The sequence below is a fragment of the Rasamsonia emersonii genome (assembly GCF_000968595.1).
Source record: "Rasamsonia emersonii CBS 393.64 chromosome Unknown ctg1118621759668, whole genome shotgun sequence".
Lineage (NCBI taxonomy): Eukaryota > Fungi > Ascomycota > Eurotiomycetes > Eurotiales > Trichocomaceae > Rasamsonia > Rasamsonia emersonii.
The window spans coordinates 92,644-107,818 of record NW_013563345.1 but is presented as its reverse complement, the minus strand read 5'-3'; the positions used below and the strand labels follow the sequence as shown (position 1 = coordinate 107,818).

At 54.2% G+C, this 15,175-nt stretch overlaps 5 protein-coding genes across 5 annotated transcripts; 2 read left to right on the top strand and 3 right to left on the bottom strand.

Moving 5' to 3' along the window:
• Window positions 1-615: 615 nt before the first annotated feature.
• T310_0189 (uncharacterized protein) lies at window positions 616-1,057 on the bottom strand (the record flags this gene model as incomplete). Its single annotated transcript, XM_013476961.1, has 3 exons — window positions 616-774; window positions 858-966; window positions 1,032-1,057. 3 exons carry the CDS (start codon window positions 1,055-1,057, stop codon window positions 616-618), a joined length of 294 nt encoding a protein of 97 aa, XP_013332415.1.
• An 887-nt stretch (window positions 1,058-1,944) lies between these two features.
• On the bottom strand, window positions 1,945-5,590 carry T310_0188 (Telomere silencing protein Zds1; the record flags this gene model as incomplete). The annotated part of the gene is made up of 4 exons (XM_013476960.1): window positions 1,945-2,142; window positions 2,198-4,620; window positions 4,813-5,162; window positions 5,193-5,590. The coding sequence occupies 4 exons, from the start codon at window positions 5,588-5,590 to the stop codon at window positions 1,945-1,947; spliced, it is 3,369 nt and encodes a 1,122-aa protein (XP_013332414.1).
• Window positions 5,591-6,556: 966 nt separating this feature from the next.
• T310_0187 (DUF500 and SH3 domain protein) lies at window positions 6,557-8,209 on the bottom strand (the record flags this gene model as incomplete). Its single annotated transcript, XM_013476959.1, has 4 exons — window positions 6,557-6,749; window positions 6,881-7,926; window positions 7,990-8,093; window positions 8,167-8,209. 4 exons carry the CDS (start codon window positions 8,207-8,209, stop codon window positions 6,557-6,559), a joined length of 1,386 nt encoding a protein of 461 aa, XP_013332413.1.
• A 743-nt stretch (window positions 8,210-8,952) lies between these two features.
• T310_0186 (Mitochondrial Rho GTPase 1) lies at window positions 8,953-10,916 on the top strand (the record flags this gene model as incomplete). Its single annotated transcript, XM_013476958.1, has 2 exons — window positions 8,953-8,962; window positions 9,025-10,916. 2 exons carry the CDS (start codon window positions 8,953-8,955, stop codon window positions 10,914-10,916), a joined length of 1,902 nt encoding a protein of 633 aa, XP_013332412.1.
• Window positions 10,917-12,113: 1,197 nt separating this feature from the next.
• On the top strand, window positions 12,114-14,599 carry T310_0185 (Catabolite repressor protein (CreC); the record flags this gene model as incomplete). The annotated part of the gene is made up of 7 exons (XM_013476957.1): window positions 12,114-12,118; window positions 12,367-12,509; window positions 12,575-13,610; window positions 13,664-13,949; window positions 14,021-14,209; window positions 14,291-14,366; window positions 14,463-14,599. 7 exons carry the CDS (start codon window positions 12,114-12,116, stop codon window positions 14,597-14,599), a joined length of 1,872 nt encoding a protein of 623 aa, XP_013332411.1.
• Window positions 14,600-15,175: the final 576 nt, after the last annotated feature.

Below are 15,175 nucleotides of genomic sequence, written 5' to 3'. Positions count from 1 at the left end.
CGCTGCGCTGTGCTGTACTGTACTGTATGTACATACAATAATCGAATCAATCAATCAATGATGCCCAGCAGCGGTACAGCACATTGCGCTATGTTCAGTTCAGTCCATTTAAGCTCACAGATGAGATACACGGCCTGATCGAATGACCTGGATGACCTAAAGAACCTCGTAGCCTCCGAGACGAGAAAGAAGGCGGATAATTATCATATAGGTATGTAGTAGAAAGTAGTAAGTGGCGGCGCTGAGATGTGAAGCAATGCAATACAATACAATACAAGTAAATAAACCAAGACAAGTCAAAATCCCATCCTAATAATACCAAAGGAACTCCCTGCCGGAAACAAAGCTGAACAGTGAGCAGTGAGGTGAGCGGCCCAGCCGCTCATATCCACAGAACGCCAGACGCTGGTCATCAGACGTCAATGTCAATGTCTCTTCTCTTCTTCCTCCAGCGAGATATGGTTGTTCTTCGGCTGTGCGTGACGAACGTCGGCTCGCAACGTTACAAGTCAAAACTCAAAAGCCGATTCTGCACGTCGAGGTCGGGTCGGGGCGGCAAAAACAGAAGCAAGAGCAAGAGCAAGAGCAAGAGCTTTATTTGTTTCCTTCTTCTTTTCAGAAAATCCACCCCAATAACACCCAAAGACCCACGCCTGCAGCGACGCAGATGGTTGCGACCTTCAACACAGCGATCGTATCGCCTTGTTTCGCGGCGCGGGTCAAGCGGCTTGCGCTACCTCTGAGACTCGTTGAGAGGGACGAAAAGACCTCGTTCTGATAACATCACAGAGTCAGCATCAATAACCATCGTGTTGACAGTATTTTTTTTTAAAAAAAAGCAGGCTATGCAGACGAACCGTGCTATCGATCGTTTCCTGATTCCGGGCATTGTCGTAGATGTCGATCGTGACCGACTTCAGCGCCGACGTCTTCTGGGCTAGCGAGTTGAGGAGGGCATTGTTTTGTCTGGGACGGCGTTAAAAATTAAAACTAACCCATGCGTAATATACAGGGGGGAAAAAAAGACATACTGTTCTCGCTCGTAGGCGTCGCTCATCCTGCTTGATGATGGTCTCACACGCCTTGCTCTTGGGCTCGTTCAGAAATTTCTCCCGAGTGGACGCTAACAGAGGGCCCCTCTGTTTAAATACAGGTCGCAGATACGGGAGATAGTGAGGATGGCTCAACGTCTCGAGAAAACAGAGGCCGAGTGAGGTTTGTCGAGGTATCGGGTGGCTGTGACACGGCGAAGGCGGCGATGTCGCTCGACCGCGGAGTTCACCGCCCTGGATGTCACACCCGCATCACGTGACAGTCTATGCGGAGGATAAGATCTAGGCCCTACGTGCCAACCCCTTACTCCTAATCACCACTCTGATCGAGCAAATAAATCCAAGGAGTATCATCGAAAGTAGAATTACTCATTTATACCGGGCTCATTCCGCTCAATCCACTTCCCGACGCAGGCACCGAGTCTAACGAGGCTAATAGACTGCGTGAGATTAAATACATAATATGGGTGCAGCTAGATAAATAAGACCGTAGCAGTCGTCACAGCGTGTAACAGGCAAAAAAACCATTAATGGAGAATACAGAATGTACCGGATGGAAAGAGACGGACATGGAAATAATAGGCTGAGAAGAGAAAGGCAAAAGAACAATTCCCTCGAAACGCTATGCCCCAATAATCAGACGCCGGCGTAAAAAATCAGCAAGAAAAAAAATTAACAAAGAAAACAGCCAGTTAAAATCGAACTGACTGCAGAAGTATGAAGCAGAGTACAGGAAAAGTGCAATTGAACGGGGAACAGCATATGTAAAGATGCTTATTCATAACCAAAAAAGAAAAAAAAAGAACACCCCCGGTCGCCAAAAGGCATTCCAATTCTCCGCCCCGTGTTCTGCAGACAAAATCCCAACACCCATGCCAAGATCATCAAGGTCTCACCACATATCGTCGTCGTCATCCAATTGCGCAGCGTCGCCAAAAGAAGAATACGCCCCTCCATATGGCTGGTGCCCTGGTCCGTATACGCTTCCGTTCTCATAGCCTTGCTGGCTCCCTCTCAATTGGGATTGATAGCGGTCATCAGACTCATAACCATACATTTGAGATTCGTCATAGGCGTTATCACCGTATTGCTGTTACAAGCGTCAGCGACAGACTCACACACAAACAAGGCAGAGTTAGTCTCACCTCTTGATATCGCTGGTACTGCGTGTACTCCTCCGGTTGGTCCTTGATCTTCTGTTGTTGTGCCCTCTGCGCTGGCGACGTCGGGATCGCCATCTGCGGGTGCATCTGTTGAACCTTGGCCAGGTACGAGTACATGAAGTTGCTCAGGAGGACCTGAGAATACAGCGGCCGACGCGGGTTCGCCAGTTTAATATGTGCCAGCCGATAAATGGCTCTCTCTTCCAGGATCGAGAATCGAGTCCAGGCGTAGTCGACATCCGGTATCAGCTCCCGTGCAGGAGGTTCCGGAGAGAGGTTGCGGGACGAATGCTTCTTGTGGCCGTCTCCGGAACCGCTCCTCTTCTTGCCACCACCAAAGATCGACGACAGAAGGCCGGATTCTTTCTCCTTTTTCGACTCCCCGGACGATTTTCGCGCGCTCTCTTTCCGGCGCTCCTCTTCCAGCTTCGGATCGGCGGGCCGCTCCAGAACCAGACTTTCCCGACCTCGGGGTACACTATCGATGGAGGTTTGAGCCACATCGAGGCGGGTGTTGTCATGTTTGTCATGGATTTTCTCCCCCGACACAGAGTGCTTCAATTTCCCTTTCTTGCTTTCACCGTCCTTGTCCTTCTCCTTGTCCTTGTCCTTCTCCTTCTCCTTTTTCTTCTCTTTCTCCTTGTCTTCCGTTCCGAGCAGCCAGTGCCAGCTGGATTTCCGGCTTCCTTCACTCTCCTTCTTGTCCTTGGACTTTTTACTCTCGGGCTTCTTGTCTTCAGTGAGGGTGGGAATCACAGACAAGCTGTCCGTTCGGGTAGTGTTGCCTGGAAGCGGTGCGGGATTTGACGCGATATCGGTAAGGGTCTGAGCGGTGTGGCTGTTCTGCCTGTGGAGAGACGGCCGCTTTGGTCGTGGGCTACTATTGGGATCGTTTGAGGAAGCGCTGGAAGATGCTGCCGTGGGGGGATGTGCATCACTGGCGGATGTTCGCTCTGGAATCACGGTCGATTGTAAGTTGGACGGTGTTGTGCCAGGCCGGTTCTCGAATTGAGGGGGAGGAGTAGGAGGAGGGGTCTCCACGATTCGTGGCACCGTTTGGGCTGACTGGGGAATTTCTAAAGTCGATCGCCCATTGGAGCTAATACGCGAATGCCATTGCCGAGATTGAGGGGAGGGTTCTGCGGCATTGTTGGACGCCTTCTGATCGGGTGTAGAGTCAAACGTTGAGCTCGGAGTGCTTTCTGGAGACGAAGTGTCACCCTGAGCTGGCTTAGATGACGTTTGGTATCGTTGTAAGGTTCTTTCAGAAACGCCTAGACCAGGATCAGTCGACGCGCGAGTCAGTCCTTTGAACGCCGGTCGTTCTTCGGAGGACGGCGCGGCCGAGGACGACTCTTCTCCTATTGTCTCCTGAGTTCTGCCAACTCGCTTCGAGTATGGCAATCGCTCGCCTCTCTTCAAGCTGCCTTTCCTGTATTGGGTTCTTGTCGACCGCTTGAGGCTGTGACCCGGAGGGGCTGGAGGGAGGATCGGCTTGTCTTCATTCGATGATAAATCGAGACGCTCCACACCTCCCAGGAGGGCGAGCGCGTCTTTATTTAGCTGCTTGGTGCCGTCCACTAACTTCTCCAGATCCTGCAAGTTCGGAGTGAAGGTGTCCTGCTTGCCCTGCTGTGATGTCGAGCGTTTCCTTTCCAGCCTCTCCGCACCATCGGTATATCCGTTCGAATTGTCGATTTGCCTCGACAACATGGATCGCTTTCGCCGCAGGCCCCCACCCGACCCCTGTCGCTCGAGACCCGAGTTGGCCGCTGAGAAGTCGCGTGACCGCCGCCTGATTTGTTCAGCCTTGCTCTCGATGAAGGACTTGAATTCCATGGGCGCCAGCTCGGGATGGAGGCGAGCGGGCACCCAGAAGAGTCGAGACGCATCGTTTTCGTCCGCGGAAGACGACGGCGCGAGGGAGGGCACCTGGAAGTTGGAGAAGGACGGTAAGTCGGGGTCACTGGTGACATCCATCGACATCCTCCGGATGGCGGCGAGGTTGTTGAGCTCCTGGGCCACGGCGGCCGGGTTCGATTCGTAGTCGATGTCATTGAGAGGGAACGAGGACGTGGCCGTGTCGGAAGCTGCCTGGTGGATGGAAGTCCTGTTGCGCTCATACGAGGATGACTTCGGTCGCTCGGCCCGTGGTGACTCCTTGGGCTGACGGTCATTCCCGTCGGGGGAGGATTCCCCCGCTCCATCCTGGGTGTCCGAAGTCCCACTACTGTGCGAAGGCATCGGGGGGGTTTCGCTGCGGGGTTGGGACATGGAGCTTAACCGTCTCGAGTCTCTTCGATCGTAATCATCATCATACATATGCCCAATCGCCTCGGTGACATGATGGCTTGGATCACTTATCGACAGATGGGGAACATGGCCTCTCCTCGTGGCATAGCCCCCTTCGGTCTCGTAGGAGCTAGTAGAGGCCTACCAAATCAACACCAGTTAGCCGACACAGTCCCAGAGATAATGTAGAGCACTGGACCAACGCCCTCGGTTGATTGGCATCTGTCGGGGAAACGAAGGATGCGCCCGCATCCCCAACGACTTGCGGATGGGAGCGGCGTGATAAGAGAGGGAGCATCACACACCTGCATCGGAAGGGATCAATGGAGATCGAGGAGACGGCAGAGGCTCCCTGGAGGCGGGAGAGGAGGAGCGCCGTGTACGGGGTTGCTGCTGCACCGCCTGGGCCGGAAGACAGCAAGGACGAACGGTCATCGAAACTCGGAGGAGGGAGAGAGGCGGGCTATGCACATCTGAGAGCGACAGCAACGGAGGATCTGATGAGCTAGCAGGGCACAGAGAAGCGGAGAGAGCAGGTTTCGAGGACGTTCGTGCAGGTGGAGTGGGAAGAGGGCCAGGAAACGGTGGTTGGCCGGCTAGAATCGTGGTGGAATTGACAGGAGGCGTGAGGCTTTGACGCTCCAGCGCCGCCCACCTGCGCAACATGGCTGTCGCTCCCTCCTACCCCGGACCGCCGCCCCTTGCGCCCGCCCGTCGCTGCCCGGCACTGTAGAAACGCACGCAGAGCAGGTCCAGCGTGTACGGAGTCTTCTTGCGAGTGCTGAATAGGGGCTGGCGGCGCACAGCGACTCGCTGCCAGCCCGGCCAGCCGCGAGCCTGCCAGGCCGTGGGCTGGTGGTTACGTTGGTCTAGAATCTCGACAGCGAGCCTACGGTTCCTCCTACGTTCCAGGAGCTCCTGGAAAAGGAGCAGTCGTGTGGTCTGCGCCTGAACGGTCATTGTCTCTGGCCCTGTGACTGCATTGTTGGCATTGTTGTCGCCGTTGCTGCCGAGCGGGCCAGCCGTCCGCCGCCCACACGTGGAGTTGGTGAAGCTAAAAGGAAACGGCGGGATGCGAGTCATCGATACACAGATAGACAGATAGAGAGATTGATAATCATCGCTACACTTGATCCTCCCAGCTGTCAGGAGGCAGTCGATCAGATTGATGCTCGGACCCAGATTGTGGGCAGCCGCTCCAGTCTCCGAGATCCTTAATTGGAAGCCGTCGTTCGCATCACCACGACTCGCCAACGCTCCAGCGATCCAACCGATGCAGCCATTCTTGTTTTCCCAATCATCAGGCAGGAAATGGGGTTCACTGGAGCAAGATTGGAACAATGAATTATATGGCCTGACAATTGGTCCAGCCTCGATTAGGCCCCCGAGCTTTGTCTGAGTTGACCATCCTTCCAGGAGGCTGCAACCTGGCCTGGCCTTCGAGCGTCCGCACAGCTGGCGATTCTGTTCTATTGGGTAATTACATAATAACCATACTCATCCATGGGGTTCTTTTTTGCATCCCATCGATCGTCCCTCACGGCCTTTAAGGAGGGCAGCAAGCGGGGGGACGGAAATTTATTCCCAGCTGGTCCGTCCTAATTAAACTCCCGTGACTGCCGTCCCGTGACCCCACGGCGGACGGCAAGGGGGCCTTTTCTATTTTAGGCTCTGCCAAGCTTCGTTCTTCGGGTACCGCCAGCCGACCCATATATCTGGCTGCAGGGTGATTCGGAAAATGGCATTCGACATCTAGGAACCGGCCATCTTACGGTCCTCTTTTCTGGCTCTACGGTCATTTCTTTGGGATGGGAGGGATAAACACGCCAATCGATTAAGAAACCCTGGTTAACGGTCGGATGAATCCAGAGGACAACAATGCAGGAGAAAGAGAGAAACAGGTTAGGAATACGAACGCACACAACAGACACCGAAATATTCACGCGAGAAGACCGATATAGCAGCTCAGAGTAATATGTACCAACGGAATGCGAGAAAACGACAGAAGAAAAAAACAATGACAACCCCGGTGTGAACAACGAAATCAGGTCAACCGAAATCAAGTCCAAGTGCCCGCGAGTCAAGAACTCCAGTCCTGCAACTTTGGGGGAATCCGGCATCAAAGGGATAGAATTGTTGTGTCAATAGAGCCTTGGTATCACTGGACAGAGAGAATACCGTGCGAGTAGATCGATCTGCGATGGCCAGAGCCGCCACTTGCATCGACGCCAGTGGCTCCACCCTGTAGATATAGATCATAGAGTCAACAGTCCTACACCGTAACGGGCTGGCTTTCACAGTGCTTCGACGTAGTTGCTGCATTGCGAGTCAGTGACCGATCTGTTTTACCCGTCAATCACACTCAGTCCATACCTGGGAAAGATGCCTATGCGGTCGCCTATCTGTCCCGTCCACCAATCCTCTGCCTTGTCCGTCCTCTTCAAAATCGTGATGATCTCGCCCTTCTTGAACCCTAGATCACCCTCCTGGTCTGCGTCGAACGTGTACAGAGCGATCGCCTGGTCCTTCCGAGTTTCCGGGGCTGCTCCGGTTCGCTGTCCAAAGACCGGCTTCGGGGCGGTGGGACGGGACGGCTTGCCATCATCGTTAAAACCACCACGCCTCTGAGCGATGCTATCAAACGTCTCGGAGGGATTTGCTCGAGTAGTGTAGGATCGGTTCAGGGATCCCGGGCTGGGTCGATCATAGACATCGTCGGTCCACGTGGTCGTGCGACGGGGCCGATCGTGGTATTCGTAGTCATCATACGGGCCTGCACGGTCCCTTCTCACCCCTTCGCCGTACGCCGGGCCCCGGCGACCCTCCCAAACCAGATCATCATGGTTGTCGTCATAGATCGGGATGTCGTTGTACATGGAGTCCCCATAGCTTCCTGCGCTGCCGTACCCCGAAAACGCCCGGGAATTGAGCACCCGCATGAGTGGCTCGGCCGCTGGAGGAGGAGGGATGGAGCCGCTCAGCAGTTGACGGGCAGTGACGCGGCTGTTGTACAACTTCTCATTGGCATCTCTGCGCTCGACCAGGACACTCCCCTCCAGACTGACTCCAGCAAACAAGCCTTTGGTCTTGGAGTAAGAAAAGACGGCGGCAACGCCTCTTGCGCTGGCCGCACCAGCAGCTTCGGCATTTCTTCCCACTGGCCCTGCCGCGATCGAAACATTTCCACCCAACGTGATACTGCCAGCCTGCGAAAAGGTGCGAACAGCGGCCGCGTCATTGAGAATGAACACAAAATCGGTTAATTCAAAGCCAATCTGTCCTCCAAACCCGGCGCCAGCCGTGGCGATCGCGGAGGGTGCCGACCATGAGCCATCTGGGAGTCGAGCAACGACGACGCCGGAACCGAAACGACCGGAACCAAGAAACCCCGCTTTCAAGACAGAGAGGATCGCGAGACCCTGAAAAGCTGCTGGTCAGCGTTGCAGGGAAAAAAAAATCGCGCATTTTGGAATGCGACTGACCTTTGCGCCCGCCAGAATTTCCGGGGGAATAATCTTGTCTGGCCCAAAGGCTTGTCGAGGGTCAATGAACGAGGCGAGGATCTTGCCAGCCTTCCTGCACTCGCCTGATAGCAAAGATTAGCGGCACGCTCGGATTGCGGGGAAACCCTTCGGGGACGGGCTGAGGGCAAGACGTACTCCTCATGGACGAGGGCAGTGGGTTGTGGATCCCGAGAGGCATCTTTGCGACGTGCGACGCAATCACCAAGTTGCAGGCAGCTCTGGGGGGTGGTTGGTGATGGATGATGACACGGGTGTAATATTAATACGATGGTGGGCCAGCGAAGTTGGGGCTGGATTGCAGACGGGGGATCGGAAACGGGACAGCCAGCCAAGGCTGACAATCGCAACTGAGCCTCAAATGCACAGTATGCAAATGGTAGATGGAACAGGGCACGATGTATTAAACTGGCTGCGTCAGCGGCGGTGACACTCCATGGAAGCCTACGGAATTACCAGCTCTCAGCTAGCAACAACTTAAGGTAACTAACTACTACCACTCCGTAATAGACTTGGAATCGTTCCAAAGCGGCTGAGCTGCCGCCACCCTCGGCCAAGCAGCGGAAGCAACGGATCCGGAGGCAGCTCGGACGGCGAGAGGCGACCGATTCGACAGATTGATTTGACCGATGTCTAAAGCACAAATATAATCGCAGATGCGCCCAGAATCAGGCGTGTCTCAGTGCACTGGGGGGCAGCAGTGCTCAGGCCTCATGCGTCAGCAGTCCGCAGTCCGGCCGGCCATACGTTGTTCCGCGACTGCCTCTCACGGGAAGCTCCCGCGTACGTCCCGCGACGGATGGCCAGGAACTGCCGCCAGACAGTGAGCCTTCGCTGCCATCATTGAGTTCGATGCAACCGTGATGGGTCTTCTTGGGAAACAGACGGTGTGAGCAGGCGTCGCTTTCGCCCGCTTTCTCGAGGATGGCTACGGGTATGTTGCGTTGGTGCATAGGACTGCTTGGTTGCTCCGAATACTGATGCGCCTCCCTACAGTGCGGATCTGCGTCTGCGGGGACGAAGGAACAGGCAAGTCCAGCCTGATCACTTCCTTGGTGAAGGGGGTTTTCGTCACAAATAAGATCCAGCCGGTGCTCCCCCAGATAACAATTCCTCCTACCATCGGAACGCCCGAGAATGTGACGACGACTACCGTGGTGGATACGTCCGCCCTCCCTCAAGAACGAGCCAACTTGGCCCGAGAGATCCGGAAGTCGAACGTGATTCTCCTGGTCTATTCGGATCACTACAGCTACGAGAGAGTGGCATTGTTCTGGTTGCCGTATTTCCGCTCCTTAGGCGTCAATGTGCCCGTCGTGCTCTGTGCCAACAAATCCGACTTGGGGGCGGAAGGCAGTGATGCCCAGGTCATCGAGGAGGAGATGCTCCCGTTGATGGCGGAGTTCAAGGAGATCGACTCATGCATTCGATCGAGCGCTCGGGAACATCGAAACGTGAACGAAGCCTTCTTCCTCTGCCAGAAAGCAGTCACCCACCCCATTGCGCCGCTGTTCGATTCCAAGGAGTCGGTTCTGAAGCCCGCCGCCGTCGCGGCCTTACAGCGCATATTCTACCTGTGCGATAAGGACCGTGATGGATATCTGTCGGACAAGGAGATTGAAGACTTCCAGATGAAGTGTTTCGGAAAGCCCTTGAGCCAGGAAGATCTCGTCCACATCAAGGAGACCATCCAAAAGACATACCCGGATTCGGTCACGCCTTCAGGCATCGACTCCCGAGGTTTCCTCCACTTGAACAAGCTGTACGCGGAGAAAGGCCGTCACGAGACGGTGTGGATCATCCTGCGTACTTTTCAATACACGGACAATCTATCGCTCCAGGAGTCGTATCTCCACCCCAAGTTCGAAGTCCCGCCTTACTCGTCTGCCGAATTGTCGCCGGAGGGGTACCGCTTCTTCGTGGATCTCTTCCTTCTTTCCGATAAGGATAACGATGGGGGGTTGAATGACTCGGAATTGGCGTCGCTCTTTGCTCCGACGCCGGGGCTGCCGAGCTGCTGGACGGAATGCTCGTTTCCATCGTCCACGGTACGGAACGAGGCCGGTCATGTCACTCTCCAGGGTTGGTTGGCTCAGTGGAGCATGACAACCTTCACGTCCCCCAAGACGACGCTCGAATATCTGGCTTATCTGGGGTTTGAATCGTCGGACCGCAGTAACCCATCCACCACGGCTGCTTTGAAGGTCACGAAGCCCCGAAAACGACGGCGACGACCCGGTCGGGTCGGCCGCAACGTCGTGCTCTGTCATGTGGTAGGAGCTCCCGGGTCGGGGAAGTCGTCTCTGCTGGATGCCTTCCTGTCGCGCGGATTCAGCCCAACATATCACCCAACCATCCAGCCTCGAACGGCGGTCAACACGGTGGAGCTCCCCGGTGGGAAGCAGTGCTACCTGATCTTGGATGAACTTGGGGAGCTCGAGCCCGCGATCCTGGAGAACCAGACGAAGCTCCTCGACCAGTGTGACGTGATCGCCTACACCTACGATTCCTCCGACCCGGACTCATTTGCCTACATTCCCGCCCTGCGGGCCAAATACCCACACCTCGAGGAGCTCCCCAGCGTGTTCCTTGCATTGAAGGCAGATTTGGATCGGACGACGCAGCGGGCAGAGTGCCAGCCGCACGAGTACACCGCACGGCTAGGGATGCCAGGGCCGCCGCTGCATGTGAGTGTGACGTGGAACTCGATCCAGGAGGTCTTCGTGCACATTGCAGAGGCGGCGATGGAGCCGAGTACGGCGTTCCCACGGACGGAGGAGGACCTGGATAGCAAGTGGATGGCCTGGGGCATCGCCCTGGGTGCAGTGGTCTGCGCGGGCGCCGCGGCAGTAGTGATCTGGCGACGAGTCAGCGGGAGCGGGGGATGATAGATTCACTCTGTAAAAGGCTTGAAAGTGTCGAGAGCGATTTCATCGTTGGGGCGGATCGAGACCTGTTCCACAGCATTGGGCGGACGACTTAGCGTAGTTTGGATTAGGTGTCTTGTCGACTGCTTGTTTCTATTTTACTGTACCTATATAGCTGAGTAGATACCCTAGAACCACCACGATAATGAGACAAAGAGAGCATGGCATGTTTTTTGTCAGAGAGCATGAGGTCATGCCAGGGCAGCACAGCTGATCAGCGCTGGGCGGCGGCCAACCACAGCGCTGGCGCCTGCAAGCTGGGCCGCTGCCCCGTGCCCGCGGGGTCTTCTCCAGCTGTTCTCTGCTACCCCAGATTTCGACGCTTGCGCCGAGTCTCGCCTTTCGCATCTGCCTGTGCAGACTGCTAGTAATTGCAGTTGACGTCATCTCAATCCAGACTCTTCCTCGTCTCTTCTTACCCAGCAGCTGGTGACCTGGTGCCATTGTTTGGTTCCTCCCAACGCCAGCGCCACGCGGCCTCCCACGCCTTTGCAGCGCCCAGGAACCCGCCTGGTTGACTAAGGTCGCTCCCTAAGAATTACCCCAGAACTGCCGGCGCCGGGCCCCCTCCCCAGGTCAATGAGACGTCGCCTCCGCACTCTCCCACCTTTTCTTCGTTCATCTGCTCTCCATCTCGTTCTCGACAATCTTCCTGTCCTCCAGCGTCGCCGAGCACCCGCTGTCTGTCGAAACGGCTTCCGAAGCTCCCGGTTGCTCTTCTCCGGTCGTCCGCGGCCTGACGCCGGCTTGCCGGTTCGCGGTGCTGCTTAACTAAACCTGCAGGAGATAAGATACACCAAGCTCAACGGTCCCAGAGTGCTCCCACGTGGTACTTGGGCGGTTTTGCGATCCTTCAACGGTCTTTTTCGACTTGATCTTGTGCTGCGCGCGAATATCCTGCGATTTGTCAAAGCCAAATTGATTCCGGGCTCGGGCTGTCACGTCATTGTGCCTGAATTTGATCTCACGAGGGCTCTTCTTCCGAGGATCATTTTATTCCTGGATTGATCACGCCACAAGCTGGTCGCCGGTGGTGAGATCGCTGGCATTTATCGTTTTCCTTCGTTATCTGTTGCGTGGTGTTGGCCTCGCCCCACGCTGGGACCTTTTTGATAGCGTCAACTGCAGTCAGTCGCTTTTGCAGGATCCACTGCCACCATGTTGTAAGTACATGCCGTTATCTCACAAGCTAATTAATCCCCCCATTGCAATTTCGGTGCCTCCAGATGTCCATTCTTCAACGACAACGGGATGGCGCATCCCGTGTGCTCCTCTGCAGCAGAAGAGTTGTGACACGCGGGAACTTAACCAATTCTGTTCTATAAAAAGAATTGCCTCCTCGCGGCCCAGCAATAATAATACAGGCACTAGACGACTTTGCCGGACTCTTACTGATTGCCATTTTCCATAGCGTCCTACCTCCTCCACCGCCTCGCTATTCGGTTCCTGTCGCCTACGCGGCAGGCGCTTCAAATGGGATGGCGGTGCCGATCATTGAAACCAACAACGTTATCAGTCACCCCGAAGGTGGCTGTCCGCTTCAGGTCGGAGAAGGTGAGTATAGGATTAGCATGTCGAATTGTGTGTGATAGTGCTGACACACAAACTCTGGGTATTAGGAACGTATGAGCTCGTGGACGATTTACATCTAGCGACCCCTCCTCCCCATCCGTCCGAAGCCCCGGTCACGAATCCCAACCCTCTCGCAACAGTCCCGACCCCTCCGACTTCCGGAGTGAAGCTCTCCCTAGTCGTGACCGGCCAGCGCAAGAATACGCCCAATTTCTACAACATCAAGTCCCTGTCATCGGACCTCAAAATCATAAAGGAGAGCGAGCGAGAAGGCAGACGGTCAGACAGCGGGAGCGACTCCGCCCCCCGGAGCAATGCATCTGCGCCTGCATTCGGGGAGGGCAATCCGGCGCTGGCGGTCTCTTCGGCGAAGGATGGGTTGAAACGACGGAAACCGAAGAACAACATCGTCAAGAGCAGCTCCTCTTTTGTGTCCAGGGTCATCACGCACGAATCGACCGCCAAGCGCCTGGCGGAGAGAAACCCCGATGGTCTCTTCGCTTTCGCGAACATCAACCGCGCGTTTCAGTGGCTCGACCTCAGTGCTAAGAACAAGGAGGAACCGTTGACGAAGATCCTATTTACGAAGGCGCACATGTTATGCCACGACGTCAACGAATTGACCAAGTCGGCGACTCACATCGATGTCATCATGGGATCGTCCGCGGGCGACATAATCTGGTACGAACCCATGTCGCAGAAATACGCCCGCATCAACAAGAACGGAGTTGTCAACAACAGCCCCGTGACGCATATCAAATGGATACCGGGCTCCGAGAATCTGTTTCTGGCCGCGCATGCCAATGGGCAACTGGTCGTCTACGACAAGGAAAAGGATGACGCGTTCTTCACGCCGGAAATGGAGGCAGGCACGGACGAGTCTAGGAATGGCAGCACGTCCACGCGGAAAGCCATGCACGTCCTGAAGTCGGTGAATTCGAAGAACCAGAAGACCAATCCGGTGGCGGTGTGGAAGGTGTCGAACCAACGAATCAATCAGTTTGCGTTCTCGCCAGACCACAGGCATCTGGCCGTGGTTCTAGAGGACGGAACGTTACGGGTTATCAATTACTTGAAAGAGGAGTGAGTGGCACTTCAGCAGTATCCATATTACTAGGTGCTGACGTATCCTACAGAGTAACAGACGTTTTCCCCAGCTACTACGGGGGGATGATCTGCGTCTGCTGGTCTCCAGACGGCAAATACATTGTCACTGGTGGCCAGGACGACCTGGTATCGATATGGTCTCTCGCCGAGCGGAAGATCGTTGCTCGATGTCAGGGACACAACTCGTGGGTTTCGGCGGTTGCCTTTGACCCGTGGCGATGTGACAAGCGAACATATCGATTTGGCAGTGTTGGCGACGACTGCCGACTGCTTCTCTGGGATTTCAACGTTGGGATGCTGCACCGTCCGAAAGCGGTATGTTTCAATTGACGTATTGTAGCTCGACATTTTCGATTCTGACTAATTCTTGTTTTTTCCTCGTCCAGCTCCAAGCCAGCGCTCGACAACGGAACAGCGTCATCGCAAGCACGCATCACCCGAGTCGACACCGAACGGACAGTACGGGGGTACGCTCTGATTCCGATCGAACAGAAAGGGCAGACGATTACGAGGAGGACACTGTGCGACACCCGGTAGAGCCGCGGAAGCTGACGGCGCTGTTGCCTCCGATTATGGTACGACTGACTATACTATCTATTCCGACTCGCGCATGTTAATTAAGAGCTCATGCTAATCCAGCACAATGAAAAATACAGTCGAAAGTCGTTGGCGAAGACCCGATATGCTGGCTTGGATTCCACGAGGATTATATCCTGACTTCTTCTCTGGAAGGTTCGTAAAAAAAATGCTGATATTATATGTCTTAGCACCGGTCAGAGTAATATATGAGAACTGACTGACTGACATACAAACGATACCTACATACAGGCCACATCCGCACATGGACACGACCACGCGAACCCGTCAACAACGAAAGCCGAGCAAACATCTCTCTTTCGTCCGGTACAGCAGCCGGGTCCGGCACAGGCACAGGCTCAGGACAAGCAGATTCTTCCACCTCGTGACGACCGACCGACCCCGCAACGTAAATATTATGATGGCATCTTTTTTTTTCTTGTCTTTTTTTTTCCCCTTTTTCAATGCGAAAATACCCATTCTCATTTCTGTCACGTCTTGTCTCATCTCGTCTCGTCTCGTCTTGTATTTTTTTTATCCATGTCTCAGACGTCTGTCTCATTATGGGAAAAATGAAGATGTAGGATTAGGAATAATGAAGTAAGTAGGTAAGTAGGTAAATTAACAAAATCAATCGAGCGAGCAAGCAAGCAAAGCAAAGCAAAGCAAGCAATCACGCGAGGAAAGAAAAAGAAAAACGGAAAAAAAAACAAAAAAGGGTACATACCCTATTTGATTTACAAAAAAGGCAAACCATGTCTATGACCATGTACTTATACTGTATGTAATGTACTGCACATGCATAAGGAATAATTATTATAATTGACTGATGATCCTTCAGTTCAATCCTCATATTAATGAATTACTACTGACTGACTCGAAGAATTATTACAGTTTACTAGAGTTAGATTCTTTTTTTTTCAATTTTCAATTTCATTTTTCATTGATTCAAAAAGAAATAAAAA